General features: G+C 40.2%; 1 protein-coding gene across 1 annotated transcript; it reads left to right on the forward strand.

Moving 5' to 3' along the window:
- The first annotated feature begins 1,844 nt into the window (after window positions 1–1,844).
- SDHAF4 (succinate dehydrogenase complex assembly factor 4) lies at window positions 1,845–8,325 on the forward strand. The gene is made up of 3 exons (XM_081335983.1): window positions 1,845–1,966; window positions 4,098–4,250; window positions 6,385–8,325. The coding sequence occupies exons 1-3, from the start codon at window positions 1,906–1,908 to the stop codon at window positions 6,492–6,494; spliced, it is 324 nt and encodes a 107-aa protein (XP_081192109.1). The 5' UTR covers window positions 1,845–1,905; the 3' UTR covers window positions 6,495–8,325.
- The last annotated feature ends 8,839 nt before the right edge of the window (window positions 8,326–17,164 follow it).

Consider the following 17,164-nt stretch of genomic DNA (forward strand, 5'->3'; position numbering starts at 1 on the left):
TAAATTAATCATGGTTTAATTAACCATGAAGTTATGTGAACACAGCCACTGAATGGAGAAAAGTTTCTGATTTAATTTTCACAGAAAGTGTTTAGCCTTATGCCTAATTTTCCCTGGTGGGAAGGTGATTGCTATCCTATTTAATTAATAATAGAGGGATCACTAAGTTCATTTTAGCAATAATTAAACTAGATCTACATAAAAGGCCAAAGCTGTTTTGTGTTTGTTGAAGGGGTGAGTTATAATGATATATGACAACTTGCAAAGTAATTTATTGTTTCCCAGTCTCCTGCCATATACTTTGTTTTTAGGGAATGTGGTTGAAGTAAACATAGCACTAACCTCTGCCCTTCTAGAGTTTCTTTTTAAAAAATCCCTTGACTTCAACTCTTGGTTGATTGGCACTCAGAAAGTAATTCCATCTGCAAATTGGTAAAGATGATTCTTCTCAAAGCCAAATCCTTCTGTCTTGGTAAATCTGATGGCCAGGCCACTGAGTCAACATTTCCAGAACTGTAGACTTGATTCATATATTCATTCATTCATTCATTCATTCATTCATTCATTCTTTTACTTAATTGTACAGACAAAATCTGCAATTTCAGGAACAAACATGCTAGCATTTGTGCAGTTTTAAATACAGGCTGTTTTAAGTAAAAGGAGCCCCAAATCTTTGCCAGTATATGCTTTCCTCCATTCCACCCCAGTTTCAAAACATGGTCCCTAAAGACTGGCTTCTTTCCAAAACAAAAGCTGCAATGCGCTGAAAGCCAGTTGTTATGCAGTCAGGTCCCCAAATTTAATCTCTCATGTCTCCTGGCGGGACTGATAACAAATGTAGCCTTAAAAACTGATGTGTTCATGCCAATTTATCTGCATTAGCACAATTCACTGGGCCTCAGATTGGGTTACCCTATCACAGTTCAGTTTGACCATCAACGTAAGACTATATGGCTGCTGAGGTTTTGCATGAGTGAATTCAGCAAACTACATTTTAGCATTTCTAAGTCAAAATAGTATGTTGCAGGTGACGTCACACTTCAGTATTTAGATGAAACCCAGAGTATTCGAGGTCTCTGGTAATGATTAGGACATTTAAAAAACATCCTTGAGGAAAAGACCAGATCTGCAGTGTTGCAAAAAAAAAGAGTGCATCAAGGTATCTACCTATGTAGCCACTAGGAGCCAAAATAAGAGCCTTAACCGCCTAATTCGCTACTGCTAAGCTTGTAAGCCGCCCTGAGTCTTCGGAGAAGGGCGGGATATAAATGGAATTTAAAAAAATATAGAACCTACTATTATAGGTCAAAGTGATGTCCCAAGAAAAGGCGCTTTCCCATGTTCCAGTACAGACTGCAGAAGTTGTCAAAAATAGGAAAGGGCGTCGCTTAAAAAAAATACTGTGCCGCTGATTGCTTAGACCAGGGGTAGGCAACCTCGGCTCTTTTAGGACTCATGGACTTCAATTCCCAGAATTCCTGAGCCAGCCAAGCTGGCTCAGGAATTCTGGGATTTGAAGTCCATGAGTCCTAAAAGAGCCGAGGTTGCCTACCCCTGGCTTAGACCATATGGAGCGTTGCGGTGATCAATCGCGATCCACTGCCGCTTTAACCCGGCGATCCCCGCCCTCCAAGTCTGTGGCCTCGTCTAAAAACAGAACAGGCTCCCGTCTCCTCTGTTGTCTCCTTGAAATAAAACGCCACGTTCCCCGTCCAAAGCTGCAAAGAGCCCCGGCAAAGGCAGCTTCCGGAAGGCGCCCTTCGGCGACTCTCCTCCGTCGCCAGGCCAGAGGGGAAAAAAATTGTTGTCGGGCCGGGGGCGGGGTTTCTTTGACAAGCGCCGCCCACTTCCCCGGAGCATCGGAGGCGCGGCAAGGCGAGGGGCGGCCCCGCGTCTCGGCAGGAAATGGCTCTGCGGCTGTCTTTCCAGCAGGGCCGCTTTTTCGCCTCCGCCGGTGGACGAGCCAGTAAGAGGGGACGGGAGTTTGGCGACGGGGGACCTGAGTAAGGGGAGGCGGTAGACTAACCCCGAGTCTTCGTTTAAGGCAGGGGTCTTCAAACTTGGCCCTTTTATGACTTGTGGACTTCAGCTCCCAGAATTCCTCAGCCAGCATTGCTGGCTGAGGAATTCTGGGAGCTGAAGTCCACAAGTCATAAAAGGGCCAAGTTTGAAGACCCCTGGTTTAAGGGGCCAGATGCCACCGGGGCCAGCCCCGGACTGCAGCCTCTGCCTGGCCCTCGGGCACCTTGTCGGCTCGTGTCCCTCCTAAAGGGGACGGCGTGGTTTCTTTCACCTGGTCTCCGTTCTTTTAGCCGACGTCTCCATTTCTGCCCTGCGCCGTTTCTTCGTGCAAACCTGTGCCCAAAATTTCTGTTGCCGAGCAAAACGTTCGTTAAGCCAGCTTTGCCCCCCCCGTTTGACGACCTACCTTCCTTGCCACAGCGGTTAAGCGAATCACAGCAGTTGTTAAGTTGGTAACAGGGTTGTTAAGTGAATCTGGCTTCCCCTCTGATTTTGCTTGTTCGGTCACAAAAGGGATGATCGTATGACCGTCATCAATGTGAGTCAGTTGCCAAGCGTCTGAATTTTGACCAGGTGACCGCAGGCATACTACAAAGGTGGTAAGAGTGGGAAAACGGTCATAAGTCACTTTTTCCAGTGCCGATGTAATTTAAACGGTCACTAAATGAACTGTTGTAAGTCGAGGACTACCTGTACTTCTGAGTAGTGTTAAGTCCCAGGTACTTAATAGGACTTCTTCTAACGTACATGGGTACCTCTTCCGCTATTTTTGCTTCTCTATCTTGGCCTAGGTAAGCTTTTCAAGATTTTCAGATTTATTCCTTATAAGTAGCTGCACAACAATTTCTCCCTCTCTCAATAAAATGCCAATATTTATTCTGTTGTAAGCTCCCCAGAGTCACTTGTATAGTGAGATGTGTGGTACATCAATGTAATAAATAAACAAATATATGCTACCCACCTTTGTACCACCAATCTGGTCAAAGGGTTGTTCTGTAAATTGTGTTATGAAAGAGGTTGAATTTTTTTTTAAACAAATGGAACTGGACTTTTTGAACTTTTAGTACAAATGTGGATGGATTTGTACTAAAAAAAATTTCCTAGCTTACCTCTCCTTTGGCAAGAAAGGTGTACCTAATAAAGAGAGAGGGGTGTGTGTGTGGAGTTTGGAGACTGGGATTTCTTATTGACTGGGCAATGGAAAGAAACAAAGAAAAATAGTTCATATAAATGCTTCCTTTTGGAAGAAACATGTAGTACAGTATTATGTGTAGTGGAACAGAATTCTGAGCATGCTGTTCGATTTAGGCAAACCACATGCATCACATTATATGGGATTCTCACCTGCATGACCCTGTAAACCATGGTACAATATGGGAATACTGTCATATTAATTAGTGCTAACAGGATTTAAAAACAGCAATTACAGCAGTTGCCCTGCTCCAAATGTGGCCTTGTAAAACTGCACATCAAAGAGAGGCACTTCAGAGTGTATCTGTCTTGGAGATTGTGATCACAATGAAAACCTTACAGTGTTTAATGTAGAGAGAGGTTGGTTACAAATAATCATTAATGTGATCATGTGCTTGTATACACACACACACACACACACACACATATATATATACTGCTCAAAAAATAAAGGGAACAGAAAATAAAACATCCTATTATTAAATACAGTACATTGTGTTGTTTAAGTGTTCCCTTTATATATATATATATATATATATATATATATATATATATATATATATATATATATATATATATATATATATATATATATATATATATATATATATATACATACACACACACACACACACACACACACACACATACATACACACACATTTATTTTTGTGAAGGGAAGAAGCACTCTCTTCAGTGCGTACCCTGTTTCTGACTCTTCTTAAATTGGCCTCTGACACAGACAGGAATCTGTCCATAGGTGTTCTGTATGCATCCATATTTATATTAGACTTTTCTTACATGGTAACCATTTTTGTTTTTGTCCATTTCCATGGGCCATTTTAGACCTTCTATAACATACATCTTATGTTTATGTGTAATAGGCTCAGCTTTTCTGCACAGTTCTTTGGGATGTATTACCTTTAATGCAAAACGAAGTACTGAACCCACCAAACAACCACTTAAGAAGCCAGTAACTCCAGTAGGTCGTTTTGATACACCAGAAGAATCAAATGTAGAAAAGGAGTCACTAGAAAGTAAGTGCGGGTGTGTAAAATATAAATATAATAAATGTTAAAACAGGTATAGTCTTGAGATGCTATAAATACCTTCAGAGAAATAGTAAAGGAAATTAATCCATGGAATTATGTCTGGAAGATTGTTCAATGTTCTGGAAAAAGATATTGAGGGAGAATTTGAAAATATTTCTACCCCATTGATTCTCCATTTACGTTTTTCATCTTTTTTAACTCTGAGCCAAGGTTTTTTTTCTGTCCATCTCTTCAGAAAATAGAATTCCTACATGATGTCTTATTAAATCTTTAGTTACTTTACATTTTTTCTTTGGCTTTTCAAATACCTTTTATTGTTTAAATATGAATATACAGCAAAGTAATTATATTCTGTGGTATATAATGTTTTAGACAATATATCATTAACTTTCAGTCCAAAGAAACTACATATGTATGCTATGAAGCTATAGGTAAATAGCTTCATATGTACTTAAATCACTTATATAGCATAACTTTGAATTTTCTAATATAATTTACTTTAAGAAATGCTCTATTGAAGTACAACAAAATATGTTGGCTCAGATTTATCTCTGTCCTTTGAGTCATGGGCAAATGTGCCATGCAGGTATGGTGTCACTTGATAGGAATGAACACAATACACATTATTTTTAAGTGTGCTTGTCATCTGCTACTGATGGGTACTTTTTTCCATTACACATCCTAAAAATCCTGTAATTAAGTAATTGCATAACACGGGAACCATTCCCAAAGTGGTTTATTCCCAAATGCTGTTGCTTGCAGAACTTCCTACAAAGTTATAATATCCACTCATGCTGAAACAAAAAGCCAACAGGTGTGTGAGTGTGGGTGGGTGTATTCATATTCATTGAGCTCAAGGCAGTAAGCATACATAATATTCCTGCGTCCGATTTTCCCCTCAACAATAATCCTGTGAGGTGGGTTGGACTGAAGAGAGTGACAGGCCCAAAGTCACCCAGCTGGCTTTTATGCCTAAGGGAAGCCTCAAACCCCCTATAATATCAAACTATTATGTCATTTGAGTTTTATTTGGGTGTATCTGAGTCCCATTGATAAAGCTAGAACAAGTAGTCGGTCAATTAATTTGGCTTATATAATAAACAAGGCTCTGTAAAATTTGCCTTCCAATTTTGCAGAAATGACCTTTCAATGATGTAAATTTGTATTTTCTATCTTATTCTGGAGTACTGTGGCATTCCTTTCAAATTTTTGTGGTGGGGTTATGGTTACTTTATTACTGGTGGCAGCCAATAATTCTTTTTTCCTCTACTCTGGATCCACCCTGGGTGGCCCTATGTCCCACTTTAAAGAAGCCCAATAGAAGCATTTCTCATGGATAAACAAGTAGCCCTCTACTTAACAACAGTTTGTATAGTGCCCAAAGTTACACTGAAAAAGGTGACTTACGACTGTTTTTCACAGTTATCACCATTCCAGCATCTCCATGGTCATATGATCAAAATTCAGACACTTGGCAACTGACTCATATTTATGACAGTTGCAATATCCCAGGATCATGTGATCACTTTTGCCGCCACCTGTCAAGCAAAGTCAATGGGGAAGCCAAGATTCACTTAACAACTGGGTTACTAACGTATCAACTGCAGTGACTCATTTAACAATGTGGCAAGAAAGAACATCAAATGTGGCAAAACTCACTTAGCAAATGTTTTCTTTAGCAGTAGAAATTTTGAGCTCAATTGTGGTCATAAGTCGGGGACTACCTGTAAGTAAAACATGGAAAGCCAGGGAGGCTGCACATACATCGAAGAGAGTATTGTATAGTATCAGATAGGATATTCACAACTATTCTTTGGCTATCTCACAACTTAGTAAAAGCAAAAATAAAACATGCATGCATAAAAACATCACCAACATTCTTTTATTTGAAATGCATTTGAAAAGCAGACTCTCTTTCATTAAACTGATTGAGAACTAGCAGATAGAAATGCTGGATAATTGTTGCCATTGTGCTGGTAATGAACTGAGTTGCTAGAAATAAGGAAAACTCTCGAACTGAATCAAGGAACAACACATACAATCAAACTATGGATGATACTTGAATACATCTGCTATTCATTAGGATTTTTGCATATTCCCCCCCCCTTTTTTTTTTTAGAATTTCCTGATGATATCAATCCAACAACAAAAGAGAAGGGTGGTCCCAAAGGCCCTGAACCAACTCGTTATGGAGACTGGGAACGAAAAGGACGCTGCATTGATTTTTAACTCCTTTTTTGGGGGAAAAACACTTGAGTGAAAATAGAACCAAAAAACCCACTTTTCCTACATATACCCATATCTTCCCAATTATCTGTAACAAAGTGTCATATTTGTAGGATTTAACCAGATTCTCTGTGGATATTTATGGTTAAATATAGTGAAATTGCATTTTAATGAACTAATGTGGATAGGTTCTCTGCTGTTGATTTGGGTGATGCTATGACATTATTAAGCAAAGATGTAAAACTCTGCATGAGAAAGTGGTAAAAGTACAGTTTTCTTTATAGGTTTTCAAAGTAAGTATGTGACATTTTGGTGAAGTTCCATGATGGTGATAAGAATTCAATAGGATTTTATTACTATTGCAATATTAAACATACTTATTGAAAAAAAATATTATTGAATTTATTTTCCTTATTGAATTTATTTCACTTTCAAAGAACTCTTCTGTATTAGCTTTAATGTGATAAGAACAGTTCATTAATTGGAATTTGCAGAGTATCTTCAGACTTTTTTACATACAGGCCAAAGTATGGCACAGCAAGGGATTTCTAATATTCCTTGATTTATATATTTATATAACATAATGAAGCAATTCATTTTTCCGCATTTATGAACAGTTTAATCATGATGGAGGGGACTGCTAAATCTTTAACTGTAAAATGTACCAAAATTAGCACATTATTTAGGCCATTTATATTTAAACCAAATACACAAAATAATTTCTAACAATTACAAGAAGATTGTTAATTATTACCTATTAGGTTTATGTATTTTTCTTTTTAGAAACATGATAAACTCTGTGACTTTTTTTTATTCCAACTATTTCATTTATTGTTCCTCTGCACTTAATTAATTGTTTATCCATATATTTAGAAGATGTAGCAGTCTGGATTATGATATTATTTATCTGTCTGATTCAGTTACTTTTATTTAAATAAAAGTTTCCTTATAAAACCTATTAGCTTATTTATAAATAGAAATGTAAATTCTCAAGTGGAAGTACATTCAGGTTTTCTGAATATTAATGTTTTTTCATTTGTATCTACAGTTCTTAGAACATAGCATATTAATATTGATACAAATGTCCATAGAAACTTATCATATTGAAATAATTCTAGAGACAATGGGTACTTTGTTTTGAATACAATTTCTCCAATTTAACTGCTTTTTATATGGTTGGATAAATATTTCATGTTTGGAAATCTTGAGGTAGGGTGGATCATATTCCTGCAGCTGAGGCTTTTTTCCCCACTATTGACTATAAATTAACTATAAATCTTCCAAGATTTCTCTTCTTAAGATTGTTTAGATCATAATTTATATGTATGAACCCATTACACATGATGCCAGTTTTGGTTAAAATTCTGTCACTTTATAAATGAAGTTAAAATTGACCATGGCCTTTTATCTTTAGAAAAGATATAAATAGAAGTATATGTTTTCTTTTTCCTATGGTGATGAAGTGGAAAATGAATGCAAGCAACTTTTATTTGTACCGAGGTAGTTATTTTATGGTAAATAAAACTTCATCTGTCACAAATACTTAAGTATACACCATTTCTGATATAACTTGGTATCTGACCATGTACTTCATAACCACAACTGAAAACAAAAAATACATTTTTGTTCTTCACAGAAAATGCAATAAATATTATTTGTGATGGACCATACTGTATTTAGTACAATAGAGATTTTTTAAGATAAAATGTGTTTTGTGATAATGAAGCATTGGTGCTTAAAGCATTAGAGAGGAAAATAATGCCTCCAGCCTGCTGTTAAAAGTATACTCAAAATGACAGTGAAAAGACAAAGTGGGTCTGGATACAATATATTTGTCTATGTTGCATAATTTTATTGGTTTGCTTTGTATTACAGGTAGTCTTCACTGAGGGTGATTGGGAATTGTTTTGCTAAATGATGAGATCACAAGGTGCAACATCATGTGACCTTGGTGACTTGCAATGGCAATTCCCAGTTGCTGTCATGAGGTGAGTCATGTGATCACCATTTATGGCCTCCTGCCAGCTTCCCCACTGACTTTGCTTATCAGAAGCCAGCAGTGAAGGTCAGAAATGGTGATCACCTGACTGGGATGCTGCAATATCATAATTGTGAGCCAGTTGCTGAGCACCTGAATCTTGACTACATGATGCTACAACAGCCACAACTACAAGGGTCCATCATAAGTACCCTTTGATCCGCACCGTTGTAACTCTGAGTGGTCACTGAATGAAAGTTAAGTGAGGACTACTTTCGTATGTTTTGGAAAGAAAGAAACCTTCCGTAATATATCTTTATAAAATTACCCTGATAAAGCTACAATGATGGGATCCTGACTCTTGCTGTGGGACTTGTCAGTTGGATTTCGCTGGTTTCAAGAACTAGTAAAAAGGCAGACAACTTACAGGGCAACCTTAGATGGGGGAGAATATCCAAACGGAGTGAAAATTGGTAGGTAGGGCTTCAATGCAACCAGGTGGCATTTTTAGCATGCCTAGTAATGTCCTTACAAGTTTTCTGAAACACATTTCCAAGAAAGTGACAAAGAATTATTCAGAAACAATGCTAAATTTATCTTCTAACAAAATTACTATGAAAATAAACTTGTAAGAAAAGAATAGTCTTCAGATTACGTTAGGGAGTTTAAGGAAACCATAGGCTAAACCAGAAGTTGGTTTGCATATTTCATGCAATTCTGGCAAAAGACTTAAGAATTAGAAATGTGAAAAGTTTAAAAATGAAATTTGAATGAAGGCATTTCAGTAACGGGACTTGACATGGGGACATAAATGTGGCATTTGTTTCATGGCGTCATCATTTCAATTCAACCTAATTTCAGATTGTTGATGGCATTGACCTCCCTCAAGTGGACAGCTTGGCTCTTGATCTTAATAACTTAAGATAAGCTAGGGTTAATCTTTAGTCTTGCTTCTTTTCATCCCCTGATTTTTTGATTTCTAGAAGAAATCCAAGAATTCTCCAAAAGGTTTGCATACTCTTGTGTGTTATTTCAAGGAGTCCTACAAAAATACTACCATGAAAGTCTGGCGGTGTTGGTTCTGAGAATTAACAGTTATAACTAATTCAGTTACTTGAAAGCTAAAACACAATGGGGAAGAAATCAAACTCCCATTTCTCAGACTATAGCAGCTTTGGTGATCTCAAACTCAACTTGAAGATTTCAACAAGATAATAGAACTATGCCATGCTTGTTGTTGTTAGTTGCGAAGTCGTGTCCGACCCATGGCGACCCCATGGACAACGTTCCTCCAGGCCTTCCTTTCCAATACCATCTTCTGGAGTCCATTTAGGCTCACGCCTACTGGTACAATAGAATAATTTTCCCAACTGATGCACTTGTTGATCATAATGATTTATTTTATGATAAGGGCAGCCTACCTGCCAGGTTCAAAAAACACTAAATTGCAAATTGGCCAGTCATGTATTACTACATCAGCTTATATATGCCACAGGAGCTCAAAAAAATTTAGTAAAATAAACCATTATTCAGTTAATTGTATATAAGGATGTATGAACAAACTGCAGATTTCCGTTGAATAGATTTGCTTGCAGCACTTCAAGAAAAGTTTGAAGACTACCCATGAGAAAATACTGTGAGAGATTATATGAACATTAATGTAGGCTGGACCTGCTCCTCCTGGGTTTTATTCTAAGCTTGTTTGTTTTATTTATTTTAAAAATAAACCTGTTCTACGAGGATCTGTAAAGAATCAAAACAGCCCAGACTATCCCAACTGTAAATTTACCGTGGAATCATCTGGAGGATATTATTTTGTCAGATTGTATGCAAAACTCGGGCCGTTGCTGTACAGGGGGTTCTATGACACTGTCACGCTTCTTTTCTTCATTGACTCAAATGTTACAACAACTGAAGACATAAGACATTATGAGGCAAATGTTCCCACCAATATGAACGCAGGAGAATCACTTTTTTTTTTTTTGGCTGTTTCAGATGATACATCAAAGTTGAGCTAGAAATTAATTGGCTCAGTTGTCAAACACAGCCAATGTGAGAAAACATAGCTCTGGAGTAATTCTGAAGTGATGCAACACTTGTATCTAGTCTGTATCTGTTCTGTATCCAGTTCTTTTTATGCTAAGCTGAACCAAAACTGTAGGACAGAATTAATTCAAAATATGTCTGTTGTTTCAGAGGGAAGTTAATTGAGGAATGTTTATATGTTTATAAACATATATATGTTTATATTTGAGGGAACACCTGCTGCCAGCATCAAGTTCCCTTCGTCCAGTGCGCTCACACAGGGAGGGTCTTCTCAGGGTGCCGCCGGTAAAAGATTGCTGGCGGATAACACCCAGGGGGAGGGCCTTCTCTGTGGGTGCGCCTGCCCTCTGGAACCAACTGCCCGTGGAGCTCAGGACTGCCCCTGACCTGCGTTCATTCCGCCGGGACCTGAAGACTTGGCTCTTTGAGCTCTCCGGCCCAGGCTGAGAATTTTTAACTGGGGTTTTTATTTTCAGGGATAATTTAATCTTTTTACCGTATTTATCGGCGTATAACATGCACTTTTTCTTCCTGAAAATAGGGGGCAAATGATGTGTGCGTGTTATACGCCGATATAATGTTGCAGACGGGCCGCTACAGCTTCCTCAAAGAGCAGCGCCCCTGCCCGTACGCGCGGAGGTACGCGCGCACCTCTCCAAAGGTTTGGGGAGGTGCGCGCGCACCTCCGGTCGTTCGGAGAGGTGCGCGCGCACCTCTCAGAATGGGCAGGGGCGCTGCTCTTTGAGGAAGCTGTAGCGGCCCGTTTCCGAAGCTGCCGCTTTCGGCAGCTTCGGAGACGGGCCGCTACAGCTTCCTCAAAGAGCGGCATCTCTGCCCGTACGCGCGGAGGTACGCGTGCACCTCTCCAAAGGTTTGGGGAGGTGCGCGCACACCTCCGGTTGTTCGGAGAGGTGCACGCGCACCTCTCAGAATGGGCAGGGGCGCTGCTCTTTGAGGAAGCTGTAGCGGCCCGTCTCCGAAGCTGCCGCTTTCGGCAGCTTCGGAGACGGGCCGCTACAGCTTCCTCAAAGAGCGGCATCTCTGCCCGTTCGCGCGGAGGTATGCACGCACCTCTCCAAAGGTTTGGGGAGGTGCGCGCGCACATCCGCCCATTCGGGGAGGTGCGCGCGCACCTCTCCAAACGGGCGGTGCCACTCTCCATTTGGAGAGGTGCGTGCGCACCACTGCCCGTTCAAAGAGGTGCGTGCGCACCGGGCGGCTGGGAGCCGCAGGAGACGGTAAAAGATTGCTGGCGGATAACACCCAGGGGGAGGGCCTTCTCTGTGGGTGCGCCTGCCCTCTGGAACCAACTGCCCGTGGAGCTCAGGACTGCCCCTGACCTGCGTTCATTCTGCCGGGACCTGAAGACTTGGCTCTTTGAGCTCTCCGGCCCAGGCTGAGAATTTTTAACTGGGGTTTTTATTTTCAGGGATAATTTAATCTTTTTACCGTATTTATCGGCGTATAACATGCACTTTTTCTTCCTGAAAATAGGGGGCAAATGATGTGTGCGTGTTATACGCCGATATAATGTTGCAGACGGGCCGCTACAGCTTCCTCAAAGAGCAGCGCCCCTGCCCGTACGCGCGGAGGTACGCGCGCACCTCTCCAAAGGTTTGGGGAGGTGCGCGCGCACCTCCGGTCGTTCGGAGAGGTGCGCGCGCACCTCTCAGAATGGGCAGGGGCGCTGCTCTTTGAGGAAGCTGTAGCGGCCCGTTTCCGAAGCTGCCGCTTTCGGCAGCTTCGGAGACGGGCCGCTACAGCTTCCTCAAAGAGCGGCATCTCTGCCCGTACGCGCGGAGGTACGCGTGCACCTCTCCAAAGGTTTGGGGAGGTGCGCGCGCACCTCCGGTTGTTCGGAGAGGTGCACGCGCACCTCTCAGAATGGGCAGGGGCGCTGCTCTTTGAGGAAGCTGTAGCGGCCCGTCTCCGAAGCTGCCGCTTTCGGCAGCTTCGGAGACGGGCCGCTACAGCTTCCTCAAAGAGCGGCATCTCTGCCCGTTCGCGCGGAGGTACGCACGCACCTCTCCAAAGGTTTGGGGAGGTGCGCGCGCACATCCGCCCATTCGGGGAGGTGCGCGCGCACCTCTCCAAACGGGCGGTGCCACTCTCCATTTGGAGAGGTGCGTGCGCACCACTGCCCGTTCAAAGAGGTGCGCGCGCACCGGGCGGCTGGGAGCCGCAGGAGACGGCTCAAAGAGCCGCATGCGGCTCCGGAGCCGCGGGTTGCCGACCCGTGCACTAGTGTGAACCACCATGCGATCCGATTCTGCTGCGGATAAAAAAAAAAAAGGGTCATGTGCGTGTTTAGTGCTGATGCGGTGCAAATTCAGCCATACAAACTGTATGGCTGACAGTTGCACTGCACATGAGATCGCATGTATGGTAATTTTAGGAGCAGTGCGCTCCGAATTACATGCGATCTCTGTACTCGCACTAATGTGAACCGGCACTTAAGGGGACCAGAATGGCAAAAGAAATCTGCCTGGGGGGGGGAGAGAGTAAAGAAACACTACCTGAGAGGGGGATGGGAGCTAAGAGACACACAGGACCCCATCCCTGTCATTTTACCCCACTCCCCCTTTCAGGCGATGGGCGTGTTTGGATTGAGCCCGCCGGGAAGCCGACACTGCACCCTGTCAATCATAGGTAGCGTGTGTATGTGAAGCTGACTTTTGGGAAATGCCTCACTACCTATGATTGGCTTCCTGGGGGGCTCAATCTGAATACGTCCGAGCCCATCCTTAATTTTACCATACCATACAAACACATGCTAACACAGCCATCCTACAACACACATACCGTATATAACAAGAGTAACCATAAATTTACAGACCCCTGATACTACCTTATTCTTTTTTAATTTAAACTTAGGTAAAAAGTATACCACTGCAGTGTGACTCATCCTGACATTCCGACGCTGAACTCTGCACTATCATACGTGCATTCATTACGGTACTTACGGTATTTCCGTACTACGGTATCCCTATCCCTAATGGAATCAAAGCAAAAGCGTGCAGCATATACAGCCGCTTTCAAGTTAAAGGTTGTGGAATATGCCAAGCAACATGGAAACAGGGCTGCAGCAAGGCATTTTGGAGAGCCACCAACAGAATGCACAATACGAGAGTGGCGAAAAATGGAAGAAAAACTCAAGACATTATCAAAAACAAAATGCAATTTTCGCAGCGGTATTGCTAAATGGCCAACATTAGAAGAACGGGTGAAGGAATTTGTTCTTAATCATAGAAAAGCGGGCATTGCATTATCAACAAAAATGATCATCATTCAAGCAGTGAAAATCAGCAAAGAGTTGCAAATACAAGATTTCAAAGGGACAGCATCATGGTGCCAAAGATTTATGAAGAGGCATGAGCTTCGGATGCGAACAAGAACCAGGATTGCCCAGCATATGCCAGAAGATTATGAAGAGAAGATAATAAATTTTCATAAATTTATTATCAAACAAAGGAAGAGACAAAATTTTGAAATTGGTCAAATCGGCAACATGGAGGAAGTACCACTCACTTTTGATGTTCCTTCAAATAAAACTGTTGAAGCAAAAGGTGCCAAGACAGTAACAATTAAAACTTCAGGGCATGAAAAAAACCGTTATACTGTGGTCCTTGCTGTCACTGCAGACGGAAACAAGCTACCACCATTGGTCATTTTTAAAAGGAAAACTTTTCCTATGGAGAAGATTCCAAGTGGCATACAGGTGCATGTTCATCCCAAAGGTTGGATGGATGAAGAAGGCATGAGGCTTTGGATTAGAAATGTGTGGGAGAAGCGCCCAGGTGCATTGTTAAAGAAGCCATCTTTGTTAGTACTGGACTCATTCAGATCTCATCTTACAGAACCAACAAAGAAAGAATTTCAAATGTGCAAAACAGAAGTAGCAGTCATTCCAGGAGGACGGTACATCACAATTGCAGCCATTGGATGTTTCCATTAATAAGCCCTTCAAAGCCTTCATGCGTGAAGAATGGAGTAAATACATGTGTGATGAAAGCCAACATGAAAGTACAAGTTCTGGGAGAATGAAAAGACCTGGCATTTCAAAAGTGTGTCAGTGGATAAAGACTTCGTGGGACGCAGTTAAGGAAGATATTATCATCAAATGTTTTAAGAAATGTGGCATAAGCAATTCTTTGGATGGTGAAGAAGACGAGCTGATTTATGAAGACAGTAGCAGTGAAAGCAGCAGTGTTCAGTTCGAAGATATTGAAGATAGCAGTGAAGATGAAGAGTTTCTTGGTTTCCCAGATAGCAGCGATTTCTGAGTAAACTTTTGTAAAAACATATGAGATCCAAGTTTCTTTGTTAAAACAGTTGCTTTTACTGTCATTTTATGTTATTTACCTTATAAGTGTTAATAATATTAATAAAAAAAAGTTCTGAGCTACCCTTATTTTGCTTTAAAGTTATTTATTTGAAATTTAAGTTTTTTTCCTGAAATTTCCTTTTTAAAATGAGGTGCGTGTTATACGCCGGTGCATGTTATACACCGATAAATACGGGGTAATTGTCTTTTAACTTTTGTATTTTGTATTGGTGTATTTTAAAATGCCCTGTAAACCGCCCTGAGTCCTTCGGGAAAGGGCGGTATATAAATCTAATTAAATTAAATTAAATTAAATGTTATAGCTAGTGCTTTTTTTGTAAAAGAAAAAGGTGCCAGAACTCACACATGTCATACAACCCACCTTGCCTACCCTACAAGGTTCCATCCAAAAAAGGTGCCGGAACTCCGTTCTGAGCGTTCTATGACAAAAAAGCACTGGTTATAGCTGTCATAAGTGTGGGGCACCAGAGAAAATGAGAATTGTAACAACAATAATGTTGGTTTTATAGGAATCTGAAAAGATCCAGAAAAAAAGCTGAAAAATAGAATGCAAAAGATGGTAACTGTGGAGTTGCCAAGTTGGTCTAGGTTTCAAAGAAATTTTGCTGCACTTATTTTTAGCTGATTTTAACTGGTACAGGTTGACAGGTTATAGATATGTATGTGAATATTACAAAGTGCAAAATGATAAAAGAACTTTTAAAGACCTGTGATGAAAGAAGTTATCAGAGAATATCTGTATATTATTCTTTCCCTCTGTTCTACATGTTTTATTGCTGTTTGGGTTTTAGTAAAATTTATGTTATCTTTTCCTATCAAATATGTCATTGTGTCTTGCAATTTAAAACTAATAACACAAAATTTAGCATATACAGAAATATAGGGTTACAAGAATAGCACCTGCATATAAACATAAAAATAAAAATATGGAGTAACCTGGTGATCTACAAACCATGGTTAAATAATAGCAGAATATCATTTATAATATTTGTGTATTTTAAATATATATTCTATCATTGAAAAGATCTGTGTGGGTGGTCCATAATGTTCACATTTGTGACTACCCTCTCCCAATTTCCAATTGAAACCAAATGTCATAATTTATCTGTTGTGAATTGGTTATGTAAGCACTGGTTTATATTGACATTGCTTTTCTTCAGGAAAATGTTTATATAATAAGCCTTACCTCCCATCCAGTTACCGTATTAAAAGTCTAATGGAACTTAAATGTGTGATAATTTAATTCATTTGTTATAAACCATCCAGGATAGGTGATCTTCATTTTTTGTATGATACTATACGCTAGCTTCAGTTTTTTTGGAAGCAGAACGCTGCAAAATTCTGTTTCATATAAAAGAAAGCTCAAATTTTGCTTATTTAAGTAGAATTTGTATCAGAGAATTCATTATTTGGCTTTTTGGCTATACAGTATGCAGGCTGGGTCACTAAGAGCCATATTTTTATTTTTATTTGGTTTTGACTTAGTGCAATGTAAATGTCATCACAGTGGCTTGAACTCATAATTTATGGCTTAACATTATGTATGATATAATGTTACCATTTTGCAATAGGGCCTTTTGAAAATGATTTTTTTTTTTGGCTCTTGGATGAACCCAGCTCTTTTACACAATTTATTAGAGCTGTATTATTTTGTTTAGGTGTCTGAGGGAGCCTGAAGAAAAAGGGGCTGTTTAACAAACCCCTAATTAAAGGCAATTCTAAAAGCAGCACCACTTTTTCAGGCTTGTGTAGAAGCTTGAAACAGATTGGACTTTATTAAAGAATGGCAACGTGTTTCTTCCTCATTATTTTCAAAATTACCCCAAAAGATGACAAAAATAAACAGGTGCAACACGGATTTGGGGGAATAAACCTGGTGGCAAGTAATATTCTGGAAATTGGGTATTTCATAGGTGGCTATGTCTCTGGCAGCCATATTTTGAGCAAGAAGAGCTCTCTATGTTGTCGTAAGAGGGATCACAAATTTTGAATGTATCCCCAAAGATTGGGGAATGATGGGGAATGGGATTTCTTTGTTTTGTTTTAAACCAATCCTGTTGCAGAAGCTACAATTTTCATGACAAAGAGGCACTGATTCCCATTCAAAGTGGCAGGGAATTGTGTTGCTGAAATTTGGTGGTGGCAAATTATACCAACTTTGCTCTGCAGGTAAATATGAAATCTATTTGTTTTCTGAGGTGATTTTCAGATTTTCCCCCATAGGATAGAATAGCATGGAAGATGTTATTTAGTCTATAAAGTATAAATATCTGCCTGCTGTTTAAAACTTGCCCCACAGATGGA

The sequence above is a fragment of the Vipera berus genome, assembly GCF_964194415.1.
Source record: "Vipera berus genome assembly, chromosome: 1".
In the NCBI taxonomy this organism is placed as follows: domain Eukaryota; kingdom Metazoa; phylum Chordata; class Lepidosauria; order Squamata; family Viperidae; genus Vipera; species Vipera berus.

What these genes read in the sequence shown, in the direction of transcription:
- SDHAF4 (XM_081335983.1), top strand. Translation starts at nt 1,906, where the DNA reads ATGGCTCTGCGGCTGTCTTTCCAGCAGGGCCGCTTTTTCGCCTCCGCC. An exon ending in CTCCGCCGGTGGACGAGCCA is followed by an intron (nt 1,967 to 4,097) that starts GTAAGAGGGGAC and finishes TATGTGTAATAG; the next exon opens with GCTCAGCTTTTCTGCACAGT. An exon ending in AGAAAAGGAGTCACTAGAAA is followed by an intron (nt 4,251 to 6,384) that starts GTAAGTGCGGGT and finishes TTTTTTTTTTAG; the next exon opens with AATTTCCTGATGATATCAAT.